This window comes from Salarias fasciatus, chromosome 15 (assembly GCF_902148845.1).
Source record: "Salarias fasciatus chromosome 15, fSalaFa1.1, whole genome shotgun sequence".
In the NCBI taxonomy this organism is placed as follows: domain Eukaryota; kingdom Metazoa; phylum Chordata; class Actinopteri; order Blenniiformes; family Blenniidae; genus Salarias; species Salarias fasciatus.
The window spans coordinates 26835099-26855909 of NC_043759.1; the positions used below are offsets into that span (position 1 = coordinate 26835099).

The 20811-nt window shown below is 44.3% G+C and overlaps 1 protein-coding gene across 1 annotated transcript in view; it reads left to right on the forward strand.

The window, feature by feature from the left end:
• The window catches only part of LOC115401510 (NLR family CARD domain-containing protein 3-like), a 22660-nt gene extending 8186 nt beyond the window's left edge, over positions 1-14474 (forward strand). The window contains exons 5-8 of the mRNA XM_030109760.1: positions 9196-9335; positions 9416-9589; positions 13623-13644; positions 13898-14474. Of these exons, the coding sequence (XP_029965620.1) occupies positions 9196-9335; positions 9416-9589; positions 13623-13644; positions 13898-14422 (861 nt within the window). The 3' untranslated portion in view covers positions 14423-14474. The remainder of the gene's footprint in view (positions 1-9195; positions 9336-9415; positions 9590-13622; positions 13645-13897) is intronic.
• Positions 14475-20811: the final 6337 nt, after the last annotated feature.

The following is a 20811-nucleotide window of genomic DNA, read 5'->3' on the forward strand; positions in this document are numbered from 1 at the left end:
GTAAAAAAGTAAAATAAGTTAGAGGTACATAATAGAATAAAATTACATAAATGATGATGGAAATAAGAAGACTATAAAAGGTCAGTCTATAGATTAAAAAGGTGTTTTTAAACTCCCTTTAAACATACCAGCGGTCCTGAGGTTCTCCAGCAGGCTGTTCCACCGGCAGGCTGTTCCACAGGCAGGGCCATAGTGGCTAAAGGCCCCCTCACGGTGGGTTCTAGGAGCCAATACAGCGACTGTAAAACCAGTGTAATGTGGGCCCACCCCCTGGTCCTCGTCAGCATGGCAGCTGAGTTTTTTAATAATTGCAGGTTGAAATATTCTTTTTGCGAAGACCGGAGAGCAAGGCATTACAGTAATCTAATCTACAGGAGATAAAAGCTGCATTAGCACCTCTGTACTGGCCTGAGAGAGAAACGGGCGACTCTGGCTATATTCTTAAGATGAGTAGTTATGTTTTTAATGTGTGGAATCAAATTTAGCTCAGAGTCAAAAATCACACCCAGGTTCTTAACTGATTGTGCTGGTTTAAAATCTAATAATTTAGGTAAAATTTTCTCTTTCTGACCTCCAGGACCTTCAGGACTGATAACTAAAACCTCAGTCTTGTCCTGGTTGAGCTGCAGGAAATTCACTGCATCCATGACTTGATGTCTGAAATACAGTTAAAAAGGGTTTCTATTGGCCCTGAGTCACCAGGAGACATGGCGATGTACAGCTGAGTGTCGTCAGCGTAACTATGGAAACTGATGCCGTGTCTCCTGATGACGTCCCCAAGTGGAAGCATGTTGAGATTAAAAAGTATGGGACCTAAAATTGAACCTTGGGGAACCCCACACCTAGTTTCATGGGTTCCTGAGGAGCAAGTATCCATACTTACATAAAAACATTGATCTGTGAGAAAAGAACTAAACCAGTTAAGAATGGTACCAGAGAGGCCCACCAGGTGACTCAGTCTGTTTATTTAAATGTGGTGGTCTACTGTGTCGAAGGCAGCACTCAGGTCCAGCAGAACCAACACTGAGTTTTTTATTGTCCAAATTCCACCTGATATCATTTAAAATCTTTAAAAGGGCGTCTCGGTACTGTGGTTCACTCTAAAACCAGACTGATGTCTTTCTAAAATGTTACTGATCATTAAAAAGTCATTGACTTGGTTAAAAACCAGTCTTTCTAAAACTTCACTTAGAAATGCTCAGTTGGATCCTGGTCTGTAGTTATTAAGAACATTGGGGTCTAAATTGCTCTTCTTCAGAAGGGGCTTCACCACCGCCGTTTTAAAGGCAGTGGGGAAGACGCCCGTCTGAAGAGAGCAGTTCATGATATTTAAAATCTGTTCCTCCAGGAATCCATAAAATGATTTAAAAAGTGGTGGGGATGGGATCTAAAAGGCAGGTTGTTGATTTTACTTGGTAGAAAAATTGACCAAGAGTCCTTCATCAACCAGGTCCAAACTGTCCAGTGTTTCCTCAGGCATGGACAACGGTTCAGCTGTGTTCACTGATAGAACCTGTTGGGGTAAAAGACTAGACCTGATGTCCATGATTTTAGTTCTGAAGTGATCTGAAGAGTCTTCACAGAGAGCGTCTGTCGGCTCCTTAAAAGCTTTATTAAAATTAGAGCCTGTTAAAATGTTGAAGGTGGAGAAGAGGAACCGGGGGTTGTCTTTACTGTCTGAAATAAGTTGAGAGAAGTGGGAAGTTCGGGCCTGTTTAACTGCATTATTGTAAATTTTGAGTTGTTGACATAGAATCTGGTGATGTGCAGTGAACTTAGATTTCCTCCACCTTCTTTCAGCTCTCCTGTAGTTTCTTTTCAGTTTTTTGATTTGATCATTTTTTCCTCCATGGGGGTTTGGGATGGCCCTTGATTTAAAACAATCAAGTTAAAAGTGGAGCGACTGAGTCCAGACTGGACTTCAGTTTACTGTTAAAATCGTCAATGATAAAATCACAGGGTGCAGGTAAAATCACAGCAGGAGTGCTCTGTAAGATCTCTATAAAATCTGCAGCCACTTCAGAAGTAAGGCAGCGTCTCCTCACTGTTCTCACCGGGGCTTCCTGCTGGTTAAAACTGGTAATGTTAAAAAACACACAGTGGTGGTCAGACACAGCCAGGTCAACAACAGAGGACACACTGATGGACAGACCGGGTTAGAACCAGGTCCAGGGTGTTAGAACCAGGTCCAGGGGGTTAGAACCAGATCCAGGGGGTTAGAACCAGGTCCAGGGGGTTAGAACCAGGTCCAGGGTGTGTCCTCTGCTGTGAGTTGACTGTGTGACATGCTGGTTAAAACCTAGACACTTTAAAAGGTTTAAAAATTCTTTGGACATTGAGTCCGAGATGTTTATCAACATGGAAGTTAAAATCACCAGTTATTAAAATTCTACTATAATATGTCGTGGAATTTATTTAAAAAAAGTATCCTAGGCCAGTCACGGTGCAAAACACCCCACAAACATATATTCCAGAAAAAACGTAAAATCCTCAAGTATATCCATTCTTGGTTCTTGAAGTCTTCCATCGTAGTTCTCCTCAGAAAAATCAGGCAGAGTCAGAGTCAGAATGCAAAAAGGAGGACTTTATTCCCAAAAAAACCTCCTGGCAGCCAGGTCGACCAAAGAACTGACGCGCCGATCGCTCTCCGCTCCATCTATTTATACTATTTCTTGGGAGTTTGTTGCTGCTTAATTGATTCTTCGTCAAGACACAATTGTTCAAAACCATTCGTTGAATCTTAGTTGAGTCTTCGTCAAGACACAATTGCTCCCCCCTCCCTACAAAGGTCAATGTCTTGACCCCTTGGGAGGCCCTCTCAGCCTCCATCAAGTCTCCATCAAGTCGTCCCAAATGCCAGGTGTTGTGCAACAAATCATAGTGTCACATTTCTTATCCAATGAGCTTCATTTGCACCAGAGGGAGACAGAGAGACAATTGACCGAAAGTCATAACTTTAAAAAAAAACAAACTGTCCAGCTGCCAAGAGGCTGCCGTAAAAATGAAACATGGTAGACAGGCAAACCTGAAGAATACATTGTTTTGTCCACCCATGTGTACACACACAACCAAAAACATGCATAATATGAATAATACTAAATAACATAATATAATAAGCATGATGTAAAGAATATTATAAAATTATTCAACAATTTACAATGAATTATTGATAAAAATTCTGAAAATTCACTAATAAAAAGACTGGAGTACTGAGGGGGTCTGGACTCTGTTAAACACAGGATCGGGGGACTGCTAAAAACAAAGACGTGGTGCTCAAAAGAAGTAAAACTGGTTAAAGCCACTTCACACACACTCAATGAGTTTTTTAAAATGGAAGCAGTCCCTCCACCCCTCTTACCCTGTCTGGTTGAGAATAAAAAGTTAAAACTCGGTGGAGAAGCCTCAGTGAGGATAACAGGAGCATCAGTGCCGCCATGTCTCAGTTAAAAGCAGACTGTCTAAATTAATGTCTAAAATAAGATCATTAATAATGAAAGATTTGTTTAAAAGAGCGCACATTCAGCAGGGCCATATTAATGGTGGTGGGCGGCTGGATGGTCGCTCTGTGGAGCTTTACTGTTAAGAGTCCTTTGTTGTTTAAAAACAGTCCGGGGGATGTGGCGTCTGAAGGAGGTGATGATAGGGATATTGTGGACATTGTCTGGTGTGTGTGTGGGTGGTGGAGGTGTGTGAGGGATGTGTGTGGTGTGTGGTGGATGGGGGGGGCTTCCAGGTAGTCAGTCAGCGGGGATGTGTGGACTGCGTGCTGAATGTTACCTGCTAAGATGGAGCTGCCCAGCGTGCTCGGGCATCCGGGGCCGGGGAGCGCTCTGCGCTCACGGTGCCGCTGGCAGCAGCCTCGTTGCTGGGGCGGTGGTCCTGGTTCTTCCCGGAGCGGTAGTCCTGGTTCTCTCTGGGGCGCTAGTGGTGGCTCCCGGAGCGCCTCCTCACTGCCTTCGGCGAGCAGCGGAGGTCGAGGTCCGGGACGATTGCTGCCGCTCCGGGACCGACGGGGAACAGTCCGGCTCCATGACTGAAGCGGAGTGATCTAGATCCAGGGGAGAGATCCGTCTTCGGGGCCGGAGTGTAGTGAACCGGAGTCATGGCAGAGTCTGGCGGTGTCTGGTGGCGTGGCTTCCGTGTTGTTGTTGTTGTTGTTGTTATGGCGGCGAGTGGCGGACCCGTCAGAGGACGCGGGAGCAACAGAAACCACAGCAGACCGCGGACCCTCACGCCCGCCGCTCTGCCGCCGTCATACTGCATCAGGGCATGAAGGCGTAGGTGAGGTGGAGCCACGGTGGTCTTGGGCTTTTGGCCCCGCACTACCACCTCCGCCCATGAACGCTGGTGGTCCGGTGTAGAGCAGGAGGGAGGCCAGGGCGCTGGAGCAGTGGCGTTCATGAAGGACGAAACGACCATTAATTGCTCTATTGCCAACGTCCGGGCCTTCTCCAGCAGATCGTCTTTGTCCCTGAGCTCAGCTAGCAGATGTCCTCCCTCAGGTTGGTGACGATGTTGCCCGCCTTAATGACCAGGGGGCGTGGGCGAGGTCCGCGGTGAAACGCTGCGTCCATGTTGGGCTGACGGCCTCGCTGTGCTATGCCGGTACCCACAGGCATGCTCCTCTGTCCCTGGTGCCTGGGTTCACTGCTGGTGTAGCCGTGCTGCTATCCTGCTGCCTCACCACTCCTGGTTCCCTGCTACCAGCTCGCCACTCGTCTCACCATGATATATGAGCCATACTGACCATATGATAATGCCATGAGCCGCCCTCCTCTGTCTCTGATTGGCTGGAATTCACTTGCATTCACTGATTTGAATTGTTAGTTTGTGTTGGGCGTGTGTACCTGGGCGTGTGTGTGGGTCAGCGAGAGAGAAAAGTTATTGCCAGACAGCCTGCAGAGTTTGTAATCAATCATTTAACTGCAGTCAGTTGGATTTAGGTGTTTGGTTGCTCATGTTTCATGTTCGTATTGGATAGCTATTCTGAACAATTATCTGATTCCACTGTTTTTTGGGGGAAGTCTGTGTTTTATTGCCTGCTGTCTTTATTCACTGCAGCTATGTGCTTCGGGTGGCCAGTTCCACAACACCACAAAGGAGGACAGGTCGGGGGGTCGGGGGGGGGGGCATATGTGAGTAGGAAAAAATAATATTCCTGAAAAGGTGATTTTTTCATAATATTTGTATTTATTCAAAACATTTCAAAGTGCAGTGCAAAAAATATATACAACTTTTTTATGTAAACCACAAATGTGCCTGATCGACTTTACAAAGCTCTACAAAGATATAAGTTGCTTCCCGAAAAAATAACCGCAGGGAGGAGGCACCTGCAGCCCGTCTGTTGAAATGGTGCTTCTCTGCGCCCGGTGCCTTTCAATGGCCGCCTTTCCTTGGGTGCTAATGTCAGCTGACCTGGCAGAAGCCATATTGACATGAGCAGCAGCGAATTGCTTCACGTCAATCTGGGATTTCACTCGGCAAATCCGTTGGGGGGAGGAGGAACTTGCTGTAGAACTCTTTGCGTTCATTGGACGGAAGGACACCGTGCGCCCGCCTAACCGAGGGTGACCATACGTCCTCTTTTACCCGGACATGTCCTCTTTTTACGTCCTGTCCGGGGCGTCTGGGCGGGTTTTTTAAATTCAAGGAAATGTCCGGGGTTCACTGTTTCTCAGAGCACGTAAACGTAAACTGACCAGCGCTTTGCACACAGTACTATGATACTTTGTTGCGCGACGTAATTACCAACAGGCGTCTTGTGAGCCGATCTGCGCCGCGCGCTCTCACACGCACACACACACACACACACACACACACACACACACACACACACGCTCAGTCTTGTATTTCTATCCTTGTGGGGACCGTCCATTGACTCCCATTCATGTCTAGCCCCTAACCCTAACCCTAACCCTAACCCTAACCCACACCACAACAAAGCCTAACCCTAAAGAAATGTTTTTGCACTTTTACTTTTTTCAGTAACAACAACATGGTCAAGAAAACACTGTTTCTCCTACTTAGGACCGGAAAAAGGTCCCCACAAGGCACGTCGTTCCACGTTTTGCTATCCTTGTGGGGACATTTGGCCCCAACAAGGATAGAAATACGAGAACACACACACACACACACACACACACACAGACGGAGCAGAGAAGACGGGGCTTCACGCCGGGAACGCACTGGACGCGGAAGCGTAGCGGAGGCGCCGGCGCGCGCCGCGTGCGTCTCCGCGCCGGCGCTTGGCTGTTCGCACTGGAGGCGTATCTGCTGCCTGCGCTCTCCGCGCTAGTCACACATCGGCTGCACTCGGCTGGCTCCGTCAGCTCTCGGTTTTCACGTTTGTTCCCTGTTCCCTCTGTCTCGCTCTGCCAGTATGGATGTGTGTGTTTTGGTGACCTGTGGAGAGACATTTTCTCCTCCTGTCCTCTTTCTTTCTGCATCACGTGAATGTCTGTCGCTGTGTGTGTGTGTGTGTGTGTGTGTGTGTGTGTGTGTGTGTGTGTGTGTGTGTGTTTGGGTGCGTACATGCGTATGTCTGTTTGTGTGTCCATCTGTCTTGTGATTAGACCCAAGTGACAAATTATAGACGGGCGAGCAACACCGTCCGTAACTAATTGTCATTTAATTTGTTATATTTTGAAAATTGACCGGATTCTCTTGCCTTTTCTGTTTCCGACTTCCTGTCTGGTCCGATCTGCTTGATCCAGCTTGATATATGGCGCTCCCGGCGCTCGCGGCTCGCGTGAAAAATAGAACGAAGCGGAGCGGGCGCGCTGCAGAGCGCGAGCCGCGGCGCGCGCGGCGCTCCACTGCGCGTTCGGTGCGGCCGGTTACATAGGTTAACATGGGAGGCGCTTCCGCGTCCAGTGCGTTCGGGCCGTCAGACAGCGGAGCGCTTCTTCTTCTTCTTCTGTGTTGTTATCGGCGGATGGCACCATTTCAACAGGCGCATTAGCGCCTCCTATCGCTATAGAGTGGGATCAGAGAACCACTGAGCGCCGTCGGCATTGATCGCCATCGCTTGCCCCCCCGGGCCAAAGTTTTATCCTGCAGGAGCAGGACACACTGATTTCCGATCGGAAACGGTGCTACGCAGCGCTAAAACGTTAATCCATGACTGGGACACTGTCACGCTAGTATATCTATAAATTTCAGTGAAGCAAATGCACTTTTTATAGCTTTTTATGTGAAACTCCGCCTACCCATATTGAGAATAGGGAGCATCGATGCAGACTTCTCTGAAAGGGGTGAAATAGCCCTCCGCCTCTCCCCTACCCCTATTCAAAAAGTAGAACTGGGAGAGCCCTGAAGCCTCGTGAACGTGCATATCATAGGAGTAGGGCTGAGGGGGAGGGGTAAGGGGGAGAATTGGGATTGGCCCTAAGAGAGCTATTATTTTGCTACAAGTTTTTAAGTCTTATTTTACTTTGTTAAAGAAGTTAGTTTCGCATCATTGAAGCATAATAAAGCATGTTCATCAACCTCCGAGAAGCTGAGAAGCCAATCTGAATTTGTGTCTCAAACACGCCCCCCCCCACCACGGTCCTCTTTTTTGAAATTCAAAATATGGTCACCCCAGCCTAACCATGTTTGGTTTCAGCCAATCACCGCAAAGAAAAAACCTCTTGCTGATCGTTTTTCAAAGACGCAATAGAGGATTCATCAAAACAGATGTAATCGCTGGTGGGACATCCACTGTTTTCGCTAGCCATGCTAATATTATTAGCAGTCCGTCGCTTCCTGCTTCCGTCAAAGCTTCATGTCCCGCCCAAAACGACGTGTGATTGGTCCAACCGAAAAAGATCAGAGCCCGAGCGCAAATGCCGCCAGAATTCAGCTTGCCGGCAAGGTTAGGTGTCAACATCACATCGATAAAGTTTGCAATAAGCATGTAAATCGCCTTTGCTGCTCTTGCTAATAAATGCGTGCTCTTCTGACCACTCTGAGTTGAATGACGTCCGTCTTTTCGGCTTGTGAATGGGTATGGCGTATGGTGTGAATGGGTTAATGTGATATTGCAGTGCCAAGCGCTTTGGGCTCTGTCAGTGCAGGGTAAAAAGCGCGACACAAGTGTAGTCCATTGACCGTTTACCATTTACCATTTTGATGTTGTCCCTTTGAAATGAGCACTGCAGTCCACAGTCTCTTGTTGTCTTTATTTTGAGCTCAATTTTAAAAGGGGTTTTTTGTACAGATGTCAACAAGGAAAAAGTCCCCCTGTGAAAACACACAGTGCAACAATCAGTATAACTTAGGATGAAGTTAGCAGTGAATCAAATGAAGATAAAAGGAAACTTACACGTCTTAGCCACGATCACTGCTCTGCAGGTCACAGCCTGATTACTGCACCACACGCCAGCTCACAATCAACAGGCTGTGGACCTACTCTACATAACAAATTAGAGGCGCTACACTTGATGCTGCAACGACAGTGTGTCGAAAATCCCCCGCATGGGGCCCTTTTCCGGGTCCTCGCCGGTGGCCACGACTGGCAGCATCCTCCCGCATTGTCCCGACGAGTTCACGAGGCGTTCACGGACAGTTGGCGCATAGTTCACGGCCCGTTCACGATATTTTGTCGTGACCAAAATTTTGAACATTTCAAAATTCTTGTCCCGACATGGCACGCAGTCCCGACGGGTTTACGCACACTTCACGCCACTTTACGAGTGGTTTGCAACCGTTTGTGTAAACCTGGCTTCCATCTCATGATGGTGTCTCCACCAAGCTTCTCCAGAAGCCCAGTATTGAGTCCTCATTACAGTCAGGTGTGTTTGAAGTGGGAGAGACCTGCAACATGGAGGATGCCGGCAATCAAGGACCAGAGTTTGACTCATGTGGTCTAGTTGGTCCCAGGACAGCTGATGGAGGTTCTTCAGAGATCTGTGGCTCCAGCTGCTCCATCACAGCTCTACACACTGCTCTCTGTGTCAACACAGGTTCTGTTCATGCTGGTTCTGGACAATGACTTTACTAATGCTGACTTCAACATGAATGAATAAACAGTCAGTCAGTGGAGACAGAACTTCTTTAATGAAATGAACCTGTTCCAGAGAAAGTTCAGATCTGCTCAGAGGTCCACTGACTGGACTTCTTGTCTCACTTTGTGGTCTTCTTTGTTTTCCACATGACTGACTGATCTTCTTCTTCTCCAGGTTGAGCAGCTGTGGTCTGTCAGAGACAAGCTGTGGAGCTCTGTCCTCAGTTCTCAGCTCTCAGTCCTCCAGTCTGACACATCTGGACCTGAGTAACAACCAGCTGCAGGATTCAGGAGTGAAGCTACTGTCTTCTGGACTGGAGAGTCCTCACTGTAAACTGGAAGCTCTCAGGTCAGGATCCAGCTGCTGCTTGATCATGTGGAGGATCTTCCTTCTTCCTGGTTGACTTGATGCCATGTTTGTGCCTCCAGTCTGTCAGGGTGTCTGGTCTCAGAGGAAGGCTGTGCTTCTCTGGTCTCAGCTGTGAGCTCCAAGTCCTCCCATCTGAGAGAGCTGGACCTGAGCTACAACCATCCAGGAGCCTCAGGAGTGGAGAAGCTGTTTGCTGCAGTGGAGGATCCACAGTGCAGTCTGGACACTCTCAGGTATGGACACACAGCAGGAGCTCCTCATGGACACTGAGACTGTCCACAGCAGTGGTCCTCAATAGGTGGACTGTGGTCCAGGTCTGAACCAAGACCCCGTCCCATACAGACCCTCAGTGGTGGACAAAGTCCTTAGCTCCATGACTGGAGTAAAAGTTCTGATCCTCCTGGTCAAATATTACTCCAATACAAGAGAAAGCCGTTAGGTCAGATTGTTTAAGTTAAAGTACTGGAGTACCTGCTTTAGAAAATACTTCAGTAATAAAAGTACATTTTCATCTGAATGTCAAACTTTATTGCATCATTACCACAATGAATGAACTCAACCAAACCACTGAAACAATCTACTGAATGCATCGACCTGCTGATTGAAGCTGTGGAAAAAAACTGGTAGAATCTGCTGCCGATCCTGGAGAGATTCCTGCTGAAACACAACTGAGTTAACAAAAGGACGATTATTGTGTTCATTTTAATTTTTTTTTCTTTTTGTTCACAACCAAACATACAATTCAAACACTGAAGATTAACTCCCAGCAACTCCAAAAGAACATCAGGTTTGTACCATTATCAGGCTTTACAGCAGATCAAACAGTGGGAGAAATACTGAGTTAAAAAGAGTAAAGAAATAAAGTTACTCAGTCTGTCAGGATTACTGTTGCTGGAAAACCTTCTCTAACTGGTCAAGTATTGTAGTTAACTTGGTTTGTTCACTATCTAGTTAACTAACTGATGAATCCACACAGGACTGGCCCCAGTGGGACAAAGTAGAGGATCAAATATCATTTCACTGACCTTGACATCAAACTGCAGTTCCTCAGAGTCCAGGAGGCTTCATTTAAAATACTGATCTGGAATGAAACAGATGTTGACTCGTCATCTCACCTCCACAGGCTTTCTCCAGCTGGACAGGGAGTTTAGTAGGAGGTGATCAGGGATGGGAGGGTTGCTTCAAACATGGAGTCTGGGACAATTACAAGTTACTTGTCAACAAATGTAATCAGTGACTTACTCTAACTTCGTCAATAAAAAAATAATGTGTCAGATTATTCCAGGGCTTGAAGCAGGAAAAGATGGCATGCCATCTTTTGCGACTGGTGACTGGATCCGTAGCGGTTCCATAGCAGCGGCGCACCAGAATAATTTACCAGTTTTTCTTTTTTTTTTTCAGCGTGAAAAATACAATGTGTGGCGTGAGTGCGTGACAAGAGACTGAAATGCGTGACTGTCACTGAGACTTGAGAGCCCTGAGCAAGGCTGCTGTTTTGGTTTTACACCAACTTCCGCCTGGTTGTCATGGATACCCACACTTCTCCTGTTTGGAGCGGCTGCTCTTCGCGGTCATGAAAAGCACATGTGAAAAGGGACGTATGAGTTGAAAACTGAAACATTGCATCTTTTTTACTGGTGCGGCTCCTTTGGCTCGACCCAAATATATGTGAAAACAGCCTCAATGTCTGTGGATGGTGTGGATGTCTGTTGTAATTCTGAATTATTCTGCCTGATTTTCAACAGTAATTCTGCTCAGTAATCCCTGTTTTGATCAGATATATCTGGAACCAGATACACATTGTTTATGTACTGTAATGGATTAATTACTTTTTTGTATCCTAATTACATGACAACATTACATGTAATCCGTTCCTCCCTGGTGGAGACGAAGTTTTAGTGTGACAAGCAAAGTGAAAATTTAAAACAATACAAATCATTCTTCATTTCAAAGAACTCCAACATGGACTCGAGGTTTGTTCTCCTGTGTTAAACTGTAGTTTGTGTCGCTGTCGCCATTTTTACCACGATAAACTTTCCAACATTTGCTCTGCGCTTCCTGTCTTTTACCACAACTCCACCTGGACGAATCAGAAAATAACTTTTATCCTCTGACTTCAAATCTATTCTTAAAAGTAACGAGCAGTGAGGCTCTTCATAGAAATGTAGTGGAGTTTATCATTTGTCTTTCAAATGTTTTGGAGTGAAAGTCAAAAGTTTTCCCAAAAAATAACACTCCAGTAAAGTACAGATCCTTAAAGAATGTGCTTCAGAGCAGTACTCGAGTAAATCTCCTTGGTTCCTGTCCAGCCCTGCAGACGCAGCACTGACAGCTAAAACAGCAGGTTCTGATTTCAAAGCTGACGGAGCTTCTTTTTGAAGCAGCTCAGCTTTTACAGTCTTTATGGTCGTGATTCAGTGGAGGAGGAAACACACACACCAGCTGTGTGTGAGTGAAGCGTCACATGAAACCAGGCAGACCATCAAGTCTGAGTGTTTCAGGGTGAAACATGAAGGTTCTGCAGCTCAGACAGACGTGAGAGTTCATGCTGGAAATGAGAAGAGTGGAGAGAAAGAGGAAGTCCACTGAGACAGAGAAAGCTGAGGAACAATAGTTACCAAATGGAACTCAAAAGAAAAGCTGACAGTGAAAACAGAACATTTCATCCAGAATGAAGAGTTTTTCTTCCTCCTTCCCTCTGGACCATGTTTGGCTCCAACACAGCTGAGAGGCAGCTTTCTCCAGCAGGAAACTAAACTCCACCTGGTTCCAGGCTCACCAATGAGCAGCTCCACCTGAGTCTGAGAAAGACTCTGACTCCACTGAAGTCCAGCTGGAACATCTTGGCAGGTCAAGCAAGAGCTCCGATTTCTCCCTGAGGAGGAAAGAGAGCATTTCTCCAGGAGTTAACCTGTCTTTACACTGATGATCTGTCAGATCTGGTTTATTGTTCTGAAGTCCAGCACTGCTGCTGAACATTTGATTAGTTTGTCTTATTTTGAAAATGAACCTGACTTTTATTTAGTAAATGACAGAACATTATATTGACAGTCAAACATTTATTTTCAGTTCCATGTTTCATGACAATAAATATTAACAAACACTTTGTGAATTTCACTGAATGAATTAGATTTGACACTCAGGTGTTGATTACATACAGATGTTGACAGAACTTTAAATATATATCACACTAAATAGTTCAACATTCTGATCTTCTGGACCTTTACTTCAAGAAATATCATCAAACTGAGCCTCTTAACATTTTAGTTAAAGACTCCTGGTCTACAAAATGTCTCCACACTGCAAAAACTGCAAAAATTCAAAATCTTACCAAGTTCAAAAGTCTTGTTTTCAGTCAAAATGTCTCATCTCACTTGATTTAAGATATATTTAAGATACAGAGACTTATTTCTTGGTTTAATATTCTTATATCAAGGTCTGATTTTGAGTAAAATTCACTTGCTGCATGGACAGATAATTTCACTAGTTTTAAGAGTAATTTTCTTTAATTAAGTGTTGACATCTTGTATTTAGGTTATCCTTTTTTGCAGTGCACTGATTGTTAACAGTGATTTTTATGACACAAGGACCAAGAAAAGCTGAACCCTGATGATAGAAATGAGAGTTTGAAGCCTCTGTGATGTGGTTCAGACATCTGGACCTGGAGTTTGAATCCTTTGATCAAACTGCTGTTTTTCTCTTCACTCTTAAAATCCTGATGAGAATTCATCCACTTTCCATTCCAACATGATCTTCAGGGTTTTCTGTGTGTTTTGGCTGAATGGAGACTTTTCTCCATGTGTGTGTTGGAGCTGGTTGATGAAGAGAAACAGAACTTCTCTTCTTCTCTGTCAGACGGAGTCTTTCAGTGAAAACTCCAGAAGTGTGAAGGATCCTTTGAAAGCTCCTTTTCCTGCTGTCTTTAGGAGGAGAGGAGCAGAAACATGCCGACGGGTTTCATCTTCATCACACTGATCCAAAGCAGCAGAAACACTTTCAGCCTCCAAACGTCTCCACAGAGACTTTGAACCAAGTCTGAACCTTTGAAATGAGTCAGTGTGAGCTGAAACATCAGAGGAGGCTTCATTCATCACTTCATCTTCTTCATTCATCCATCCAGAGCTGACTGCTGTCCTGAGTGAAACAGTCCCAGAGTGTGGACTCAGAGCTCTTTCAGCCTGTTTCTGAGGAGCTCTGCTTCATGTTGAGCAGCAGTTAGGACTCCTGTTGGAGAGAAAACCCTTCTGACTGTCTTTCTTCCTGCAGGGTGGACCATGGTGGAGAGCAGAGGTTAAAACCTGGTCCCAGGAAGTGTAAGTTGGACTGATGAGGACCAAACAGTGTCTGTTTGTCTTTCAATCAAAGGTTTTGATTCATTCAAACATTACTGACAAGAGAAGTCTGACAAAAAGTTTCCTCATGAAACTTTCTCTGAATGAACAACATGTCAGGAAGTCCAGAGAGAAGAAATCCATCACATGTGTCAGAGGATGACTTTTCTCTCTTTCTCTCCATCAGATTTCTCTCAGCTTGAACTGGACACAAACTCAATGAACAGATTCCTCAAACTGTCCAACAACAACAGGAAGGTGACACGTGTGGAGGAAGAGCAGCCGTATCCTGATCATCCAGACAGATTTGAAGACTGGACTGATCAGCTGCTGTGTAGAAATGATCTGAGTGGTCGATGTTACTGGGAGGTCGAGTGGAGTGGAAAGGTTTATGTATCAGTGAGTTACAGAGGAATCAGGAGGAGAGGAGACATGAAGGAGTGTTTGTTTGGACGGAATGATCAGTCCTGGAGTCTGAGCTGCTCTGGTCTAGGTTACTCTGTCTGGCACAATAATGGAGAAACATCCATCTCCTCCTCCTCCTCCTCCTCCTCCTCCTCCTCTGGTAGAGTAGCAGTGTATGTGGACTGTCCTGCTGGCTCTCTGTCCTTCTTCAGAGTCTCCTCTGACTCTCTGATCCACCTCTACACCTTCAACACCACATTCTCTCAACCTCTCTATGCTGGATTTACACTCCGGTCCTCTGGTTGTTCAGTGAGTCTGTGTCCTCTGTAGGAAGGACGGTCTCTGTCTCTGACAGCAGTCCTGTCAGCACCAATCAGAGATCCAGAGAACATCAGTGGAGTTCAGCAGGGCTCACAGACGGAGCCTCCAACACTTTGTAAATATGTGGTCAGTTTAAGTTTCAGGACGTTTTCTAACCTCCTCAAGTCTTTGTCAGCAGCAGTGGAGACGATGAGGACAGGACTCTTCTGATCACAGTTTGACGTTTGAGTTGTTGATGTTGGATTGTAAATGTGAACTGAATCAGTGTTCTTCTGCAAGTTTCCAAAAATCAATCCTTGATTTCATTTCCTTTAGGAGTTCCTGAAGTTAAGACTCAACAAGTTCTTTGATCTCTTTCTTTGTAATGTCACGGTGTGGCGTCCACTGTGGGAGAAGACACTCGTCTGTCTCCTCCTTGACCACTTCCTCATTATTTTCTTTCAACTTATATCCAGTTATTCTGTTAAAATGTGGTGAAGGTTCATTTTCTGTGTTTCAAACAGTCCTTGTGTTTTGGTCCAGCCCAGCCGGTCCTGATTGGACCAGTCTGGTCTCAGCTGGACTGATTGAAGGAGAGTCTGACTGAGAGTCTGAGTCTGTCAGTCTGCTGACAGGCTGGAAGTGAAGCTCTTTTTCACACTGATGGACAAATGAAGCTTTCTGAAGCTCTGATGCTGGATGGAAGCTTTTCTACACCGTCCTCTTTGGCGCCACCTGGTGGCCAAAAGTCTGAAGAGCAGCTTGAATGAACTGCTCCATGATGGTTCCCAGAGTTCAGTTCACTGCTTCAGAAAGCAGATTAAATCCTCTGCTCTCAGAATGGAAGGTCACTCAAGGTCATCTGACTTTAAACCAATAAAAACACACGACTCAAACCCAAACACAGCATTTAACAAATATAGTTTCTTAAAAAGTCTGCAGCTCATTAATATTCTTTGAGTCCAGAAGCTCAGAGAAAGATTAAATAAATGTAGCTCATTTGCCTCAGTGGAATATTGACATTTTCTGAAATCTTTTATTTTCTCTAAACACCATTAACACAGTAAAGCAAAATTTCCCCACAAAATTAAAAGATTGCATGTAAAGTAAACTCTGTGCAATGGAATGATTATCGGAAACATTTTGAACATCGACACATTTCTGAGGTTGATTTCACACATTTTTAACACTTCATTAAAGGAGAATTCCACCTGTTTTGGCTCCTTTTTAAAGAGTTGTGAGTTCCTGGAAAGATCAGCCAGAAAATAAACAATGAGAGGTTTTGAATTCCTGAAATCGACGGCGCTTCCCTTTAACTGTCACTAACAGAAAGGTGGAGGAACATGAGACTCTGGTGAATCAACACAACAATACATTCCTTTAGTGGAGTCAGCAGATTAACATTCAGCTAAAGACGGAATTTGGAGTTGAGCAGCAGATCAGAACTTATAAAACTCTTTAAAAATCAACGTTTCCAAAACTTTTATCTGTAGCCAATATTCTTAACCTCGTCCTTTTAAACATCACTTCAATACAACAACTCGACTAAAATAGATGAATTAAATCTGAAATGGTGCACAACCGTAAACATTTAAATTAAAGATGCTACAATTTTGATGATATTTTAATGATTTTAAAGTTTAACTCATATTTTAATCCCTGGTTCAAACTCCTCTAATATCTTAATTCATAATGAACAACAAAGGTAGATTTTGTCTGAACTTTGTGATTAATTCAGAAATTCTTAAAGGAAAATGTATTTTACAGATAAAGAGGTGTAGTCACAAATTAAACAAGTCATAAAAAACTAATCCTGACTATCCAGCCTCCTTTTGTCTAAAATACATCAATTCAAACAGGAAATGTTTTTATCTGACAGTGTTTGTTCATTTTTTCTGAACTCAATCTGTGGCGATCACAGTAAATTCTTTAAATGAGAAAACTGAACTGAAGGCTGGAAGAGACTAAAGAGCTTTGCTTTCATAACCTCTGAGATTTACGTGCTCACAGCTTTTCTAGAGATGTCTGGAGCAGAAAGCAGTTTGATACTCCAGGAACTTTGTATCTGTGATGGGTGTGTTTGAATAATGGCGTCCATTAGAGAGACAAGACTGTGTTTAGAGTTTGCCTCCAAGCTGCCTCCAAGTTTCGACTGTGGTTCCCATCAGGCTTTGAGACCTGGTCACATGAGGAAACTGCCTCTGCTTGCGTGTAGATAAGCTCGTCAGTTCAAACAAAAAGGCAAACATGAAGCTCCAGACAGATTCTCCACCTCCAGCCTCTCAGTCATCAGAATCACACAATCTGTTTCTGCGATCACAGCCCGTCCTCCAGTCTCCCCACCAAGGGGCGTAGTGCGCGGCTGCACAGCCCAGCCAGCGGCAATAGTATGTCTGCAGAGCCGGAGGCAGCACTTTCAGGACCGCACTGCGCCCCCTATCGAGCCATAGATGAATAAACAGAACCGCACCGTCAGGACCGCTCTGTCAGACCCACGCTTTAGCGTCCCAATCGAGACCAAGTTGAAGAACCGAACAGCACCGCAAGGACCGTTCTTTTTCTGGACAGAATCCCCTGCCACCTGCTTTAGAATGTGCATGTAGTTCAACACAGGTATCCTGCATAATTTACTGTTTTAAGGATGATTTCCCTCCAGATAAACCAGCAGTTCAAAAAGTTACTGTTGTGAAGGATGGTTACTGAAAATATTTGTACAATTTAAAATGTTTAAGGAGCAAAGTACAAATTCATGTGCTGTTTATAATAAACGGTTTACTAAGCAAAATACTGATTGGTTCTTATCAAGACATTTTACCTGCTCAGTTGATGCTCACCTGCCAGTGGAAGCATTAATCGCCATGATGAATGACCGCTGAGACTGAGTACTTACTGTTGATTGTTTTATTACCGTATTGGCCCGAATATAAGATGACTCTGATTATAACACGACGCCTATTTTTCAAAGATCACTTTGTGGAAAAAAAAATGCTGAAGACAATAAGGTCACTCATAAACCTACTTTTTATTATGCAATTATTATAAACTCACAAACTCACAACTGAGATAACATTTCACGAGATATAAAATGAAAAAATATTACTACAGTATTGAATAAAAAATATATTCTCTTTCTCAAAATAAGAAACAATAAGCAACAAATAAGAACCTCAAGGGGTCAAAACTGCATAAATGATGTAAATAACTTTCCAGTTCCTTCAGCTGAATCAGGCTCTGGTGGTGGACATTCCGTCTTTCCGTCTTTCAGAGACGTATTCACTCACCCTTCTATCAGTCTCTCTGAAGCGTCTCTCTTGGGACCACGGAAAGCTTTTCTCATAGTGTTAGCATCTGTAGGCGTTTTTTCTGTGCTCTCCAATAAGAACGAGGCTCTGCTCCACCAGATCTCCTGGCGGCTTGGCAGTAGTTTGATGACTCTGCTGCGTTGATCACCATCAGTTAAAAGTTGGTATCATAACTTCGCCTCTGTTGTTTGCTCAGTTGTCCAGCGTTCGAGCCCCTTTGTTCCAGATGATCCGCCATTTTTCATCAGATCATTTGATCTCATTTCATCATGCCACGCGCTCTCTGGTCATGCAGTCATCTGGGCCATCTCGTGGCGCAGGTGCGTATTGACCATCTACCGTAAGTCCGCGATTATAACACGACCCCACTTTTGAGGATACAATTTCTGGAAAAAACATCGTCTTATATTCGGGCCAATACGGTACTTTGAAGTGAGAACACAAAGTAACGTTTGTTTAGAACCTTTTATTCTTTGATGTTTGTGACATCTTGCGCCAGTGGTGATGTTGTTATGTTCGCACCGCCCCGTTGGGGAGGGGATTGTTGTTGTTGTGGCTCTGGCTGTTCATTCATTACATGGCTGCTGCCTCATGCTGTCAACTGTGTCGTGTGATTCGTTACCGTGTCCTCCTTCATTACTGGTGTTAAGTTCTGTGGCACAGCTTTTGTTAACTTCCTAAACTGCAAAAAACAAGTCGTTTGCTTGAGCTCAACTTACAGTCTAACTACCAGTGTTATAACAGCATTTGTACAGCCAAGTTTGTTCACTGATTTGTCTAACTGCATCACAGCCATATTTTAGTAGCTTTAGCTCCAAATGATGACGATGAACTCCAGCCAGCATCTTAATTAACACGTATGACGGTATAAGTATGTCCAAATGTCTCTGACAATTTAATAATATATAATACCATATAAATATTTTATTTCAAGATATTTTTGTCTATGCTAGTTTTTTTTTTTTTTTTGTATTTTCATGTGTCACAGTAGAGAAAACAGATATTAATTTAGCTGCATTACTGTTAGTGGTGCTCCTGTTGCAACATTTACTTCATAGTTAATCATTTCACCATCACATTATGTTATTTTGTTGAGGCATTTATTTTTAGCAATCATTGTTGATGGAGGATTATTCTTCACCATCTATTGGGCATCCTGTGTCATGTTATAGCGTTATCCAGAATAAATCTAGTAAAGTACATGTTGTCAGGTTCTAGGATTAGGCCCAATTCATGTGTAGTTCTGCTTGTAAAATGATCTAAAAAAGCTCATTTCTCTTATTTTGAAGATCCATACAACAATTCAACAAGGGCCATCCCTGCCAACTGACCAGGCGCAGCTCTTGTGATCACTGTCCATTCTGCAGCTCCACTTTGTTCCAGCCAACAACGTTGAGTAAAGTCAAAGCCCATTTAGACAGCCATTTTAAAAGAGCTGTTATCCGTGAATGTGAGGTCTTCAAACTATTTCTAATGAAATACAAATGGTGTAAAAAATGTAAATGTTATGACCCATGAATGAATACTAACAATTTAGTCAGTAGGTGGCGCTCACTTTTTGGCATGAAATGTTTACAATTAAAAATATATTTTGCCTTGGTGAAAAGGTGAAATATGCCCACTTTGTTGGATATGTCCATGCTATGTATACTTATGTATGTTTATGTTTCTCTGCATCCCTCAGAATGTGAGGTCACAGATTTTGCAGCAGGAGTCGGCGCCTCATTTATTCAGTTTTGTTTATAAATGTATATAAAAATAATAAAATATAAATGTGTCTCCAGAGTTGTCCTTGTTGAGCACCTCTTTTCACCTTTTTAAACTACCTTGTTTGAAATGTAGAGATATAATTCCATATGATTTCCATAATTCTTCAAATGGCAGTCTTAGAAACCAAGTAATCAATATAAGCAATATTTTGGTTGAAATAACCTTTAATTTTTATCCTTTTTTTGTTCAAATAACGTTTGTAAATTACATATACACCTTACATGTTGTATGTTATATAGTTAGTTATCACTGTTATAAAAATCATGGTCCTGACAGAGCGGTCCTGACAGAGCGGTCCTGACAGAGCGGTCCTGACGATGCGGTTGTTCATCTATAGCTCGATAGGGGGCGCAGCGCGGTCCTCACGGTGCGGTCCTGATAGTGCTGCCTCCGGCTCTGCAGCGGTACCCTTGAGGCTCCTGGAGGCGGCCGGGCTGCACAGCTCACGACGCGGGGAGCAACCGCAGCCGCGCTGTCGGTGGGGGCTTCACCTCACGGAGACCAGCCGGGCTCTGCTCCTGGCTGTCCCCCGGTGGTTCAGCGGGTTGGACCAGTCGGTGTCCGGCTGAGTCCACAGCCGTGCGCTAAGCTCCATGGGAACTGAGGAGGAGCGCCCTCAGTCAGACTCTCTTAATATGTGACTTTACTCACTGTTGAACACATTTCAGCTGAGAATGTAACCACTGAAGATCAACAATATGTGTTTCGATCATTCAGAAAGTGGATGAATTTTTTTCTTCCCTTTTATATTTGAAGATACGATCACGATGTTTCCAGAATGTTCCTGTTCAGCAGTGTGGCTGCACATGTAACAGGGAATATATGGTGTAGTACATTCCACTTGCATGATTCTAATCCTTTTTGTGTGGTTCAGTGGCGCCCTCTCCGGGGTGGGGTTGTGTAACATTTTTGTTGCATGTCGTCAGTTCCGGAGAGACGCTCACGAGGTAGGTCGCACAAGACCACGCTGGCTTCCAAAATCACGTTTATGGACATATTTTCAGTTTATTTCCTCATATATGTATATTATTTTGAGTTGTATTGTTATGTTGACATTTTGTTTGGGTTGTAAGTGTGAGTAATGTACGTATTATGTTCTCTGTTAGTGTCCCATGTGAAAGCCACCTGCGCCGCTGATCGCGTGTTGTCCTTTTTCTGTTACCAGAATAAACCCGGAACCAGCCCGATCATTTGTCTCTTTATTGATAAAAAAAACACAACGCAGAGTAAAGACTGAACCATCCAGGGCGCCTGGTAATGGTTACATTGGTGCCGTGACCCGCTACGATACTTGTCCGTGGCGAGTGGGATCCGTCTACTTCTTGGAGGATTGCGAGGCGGAAGCAG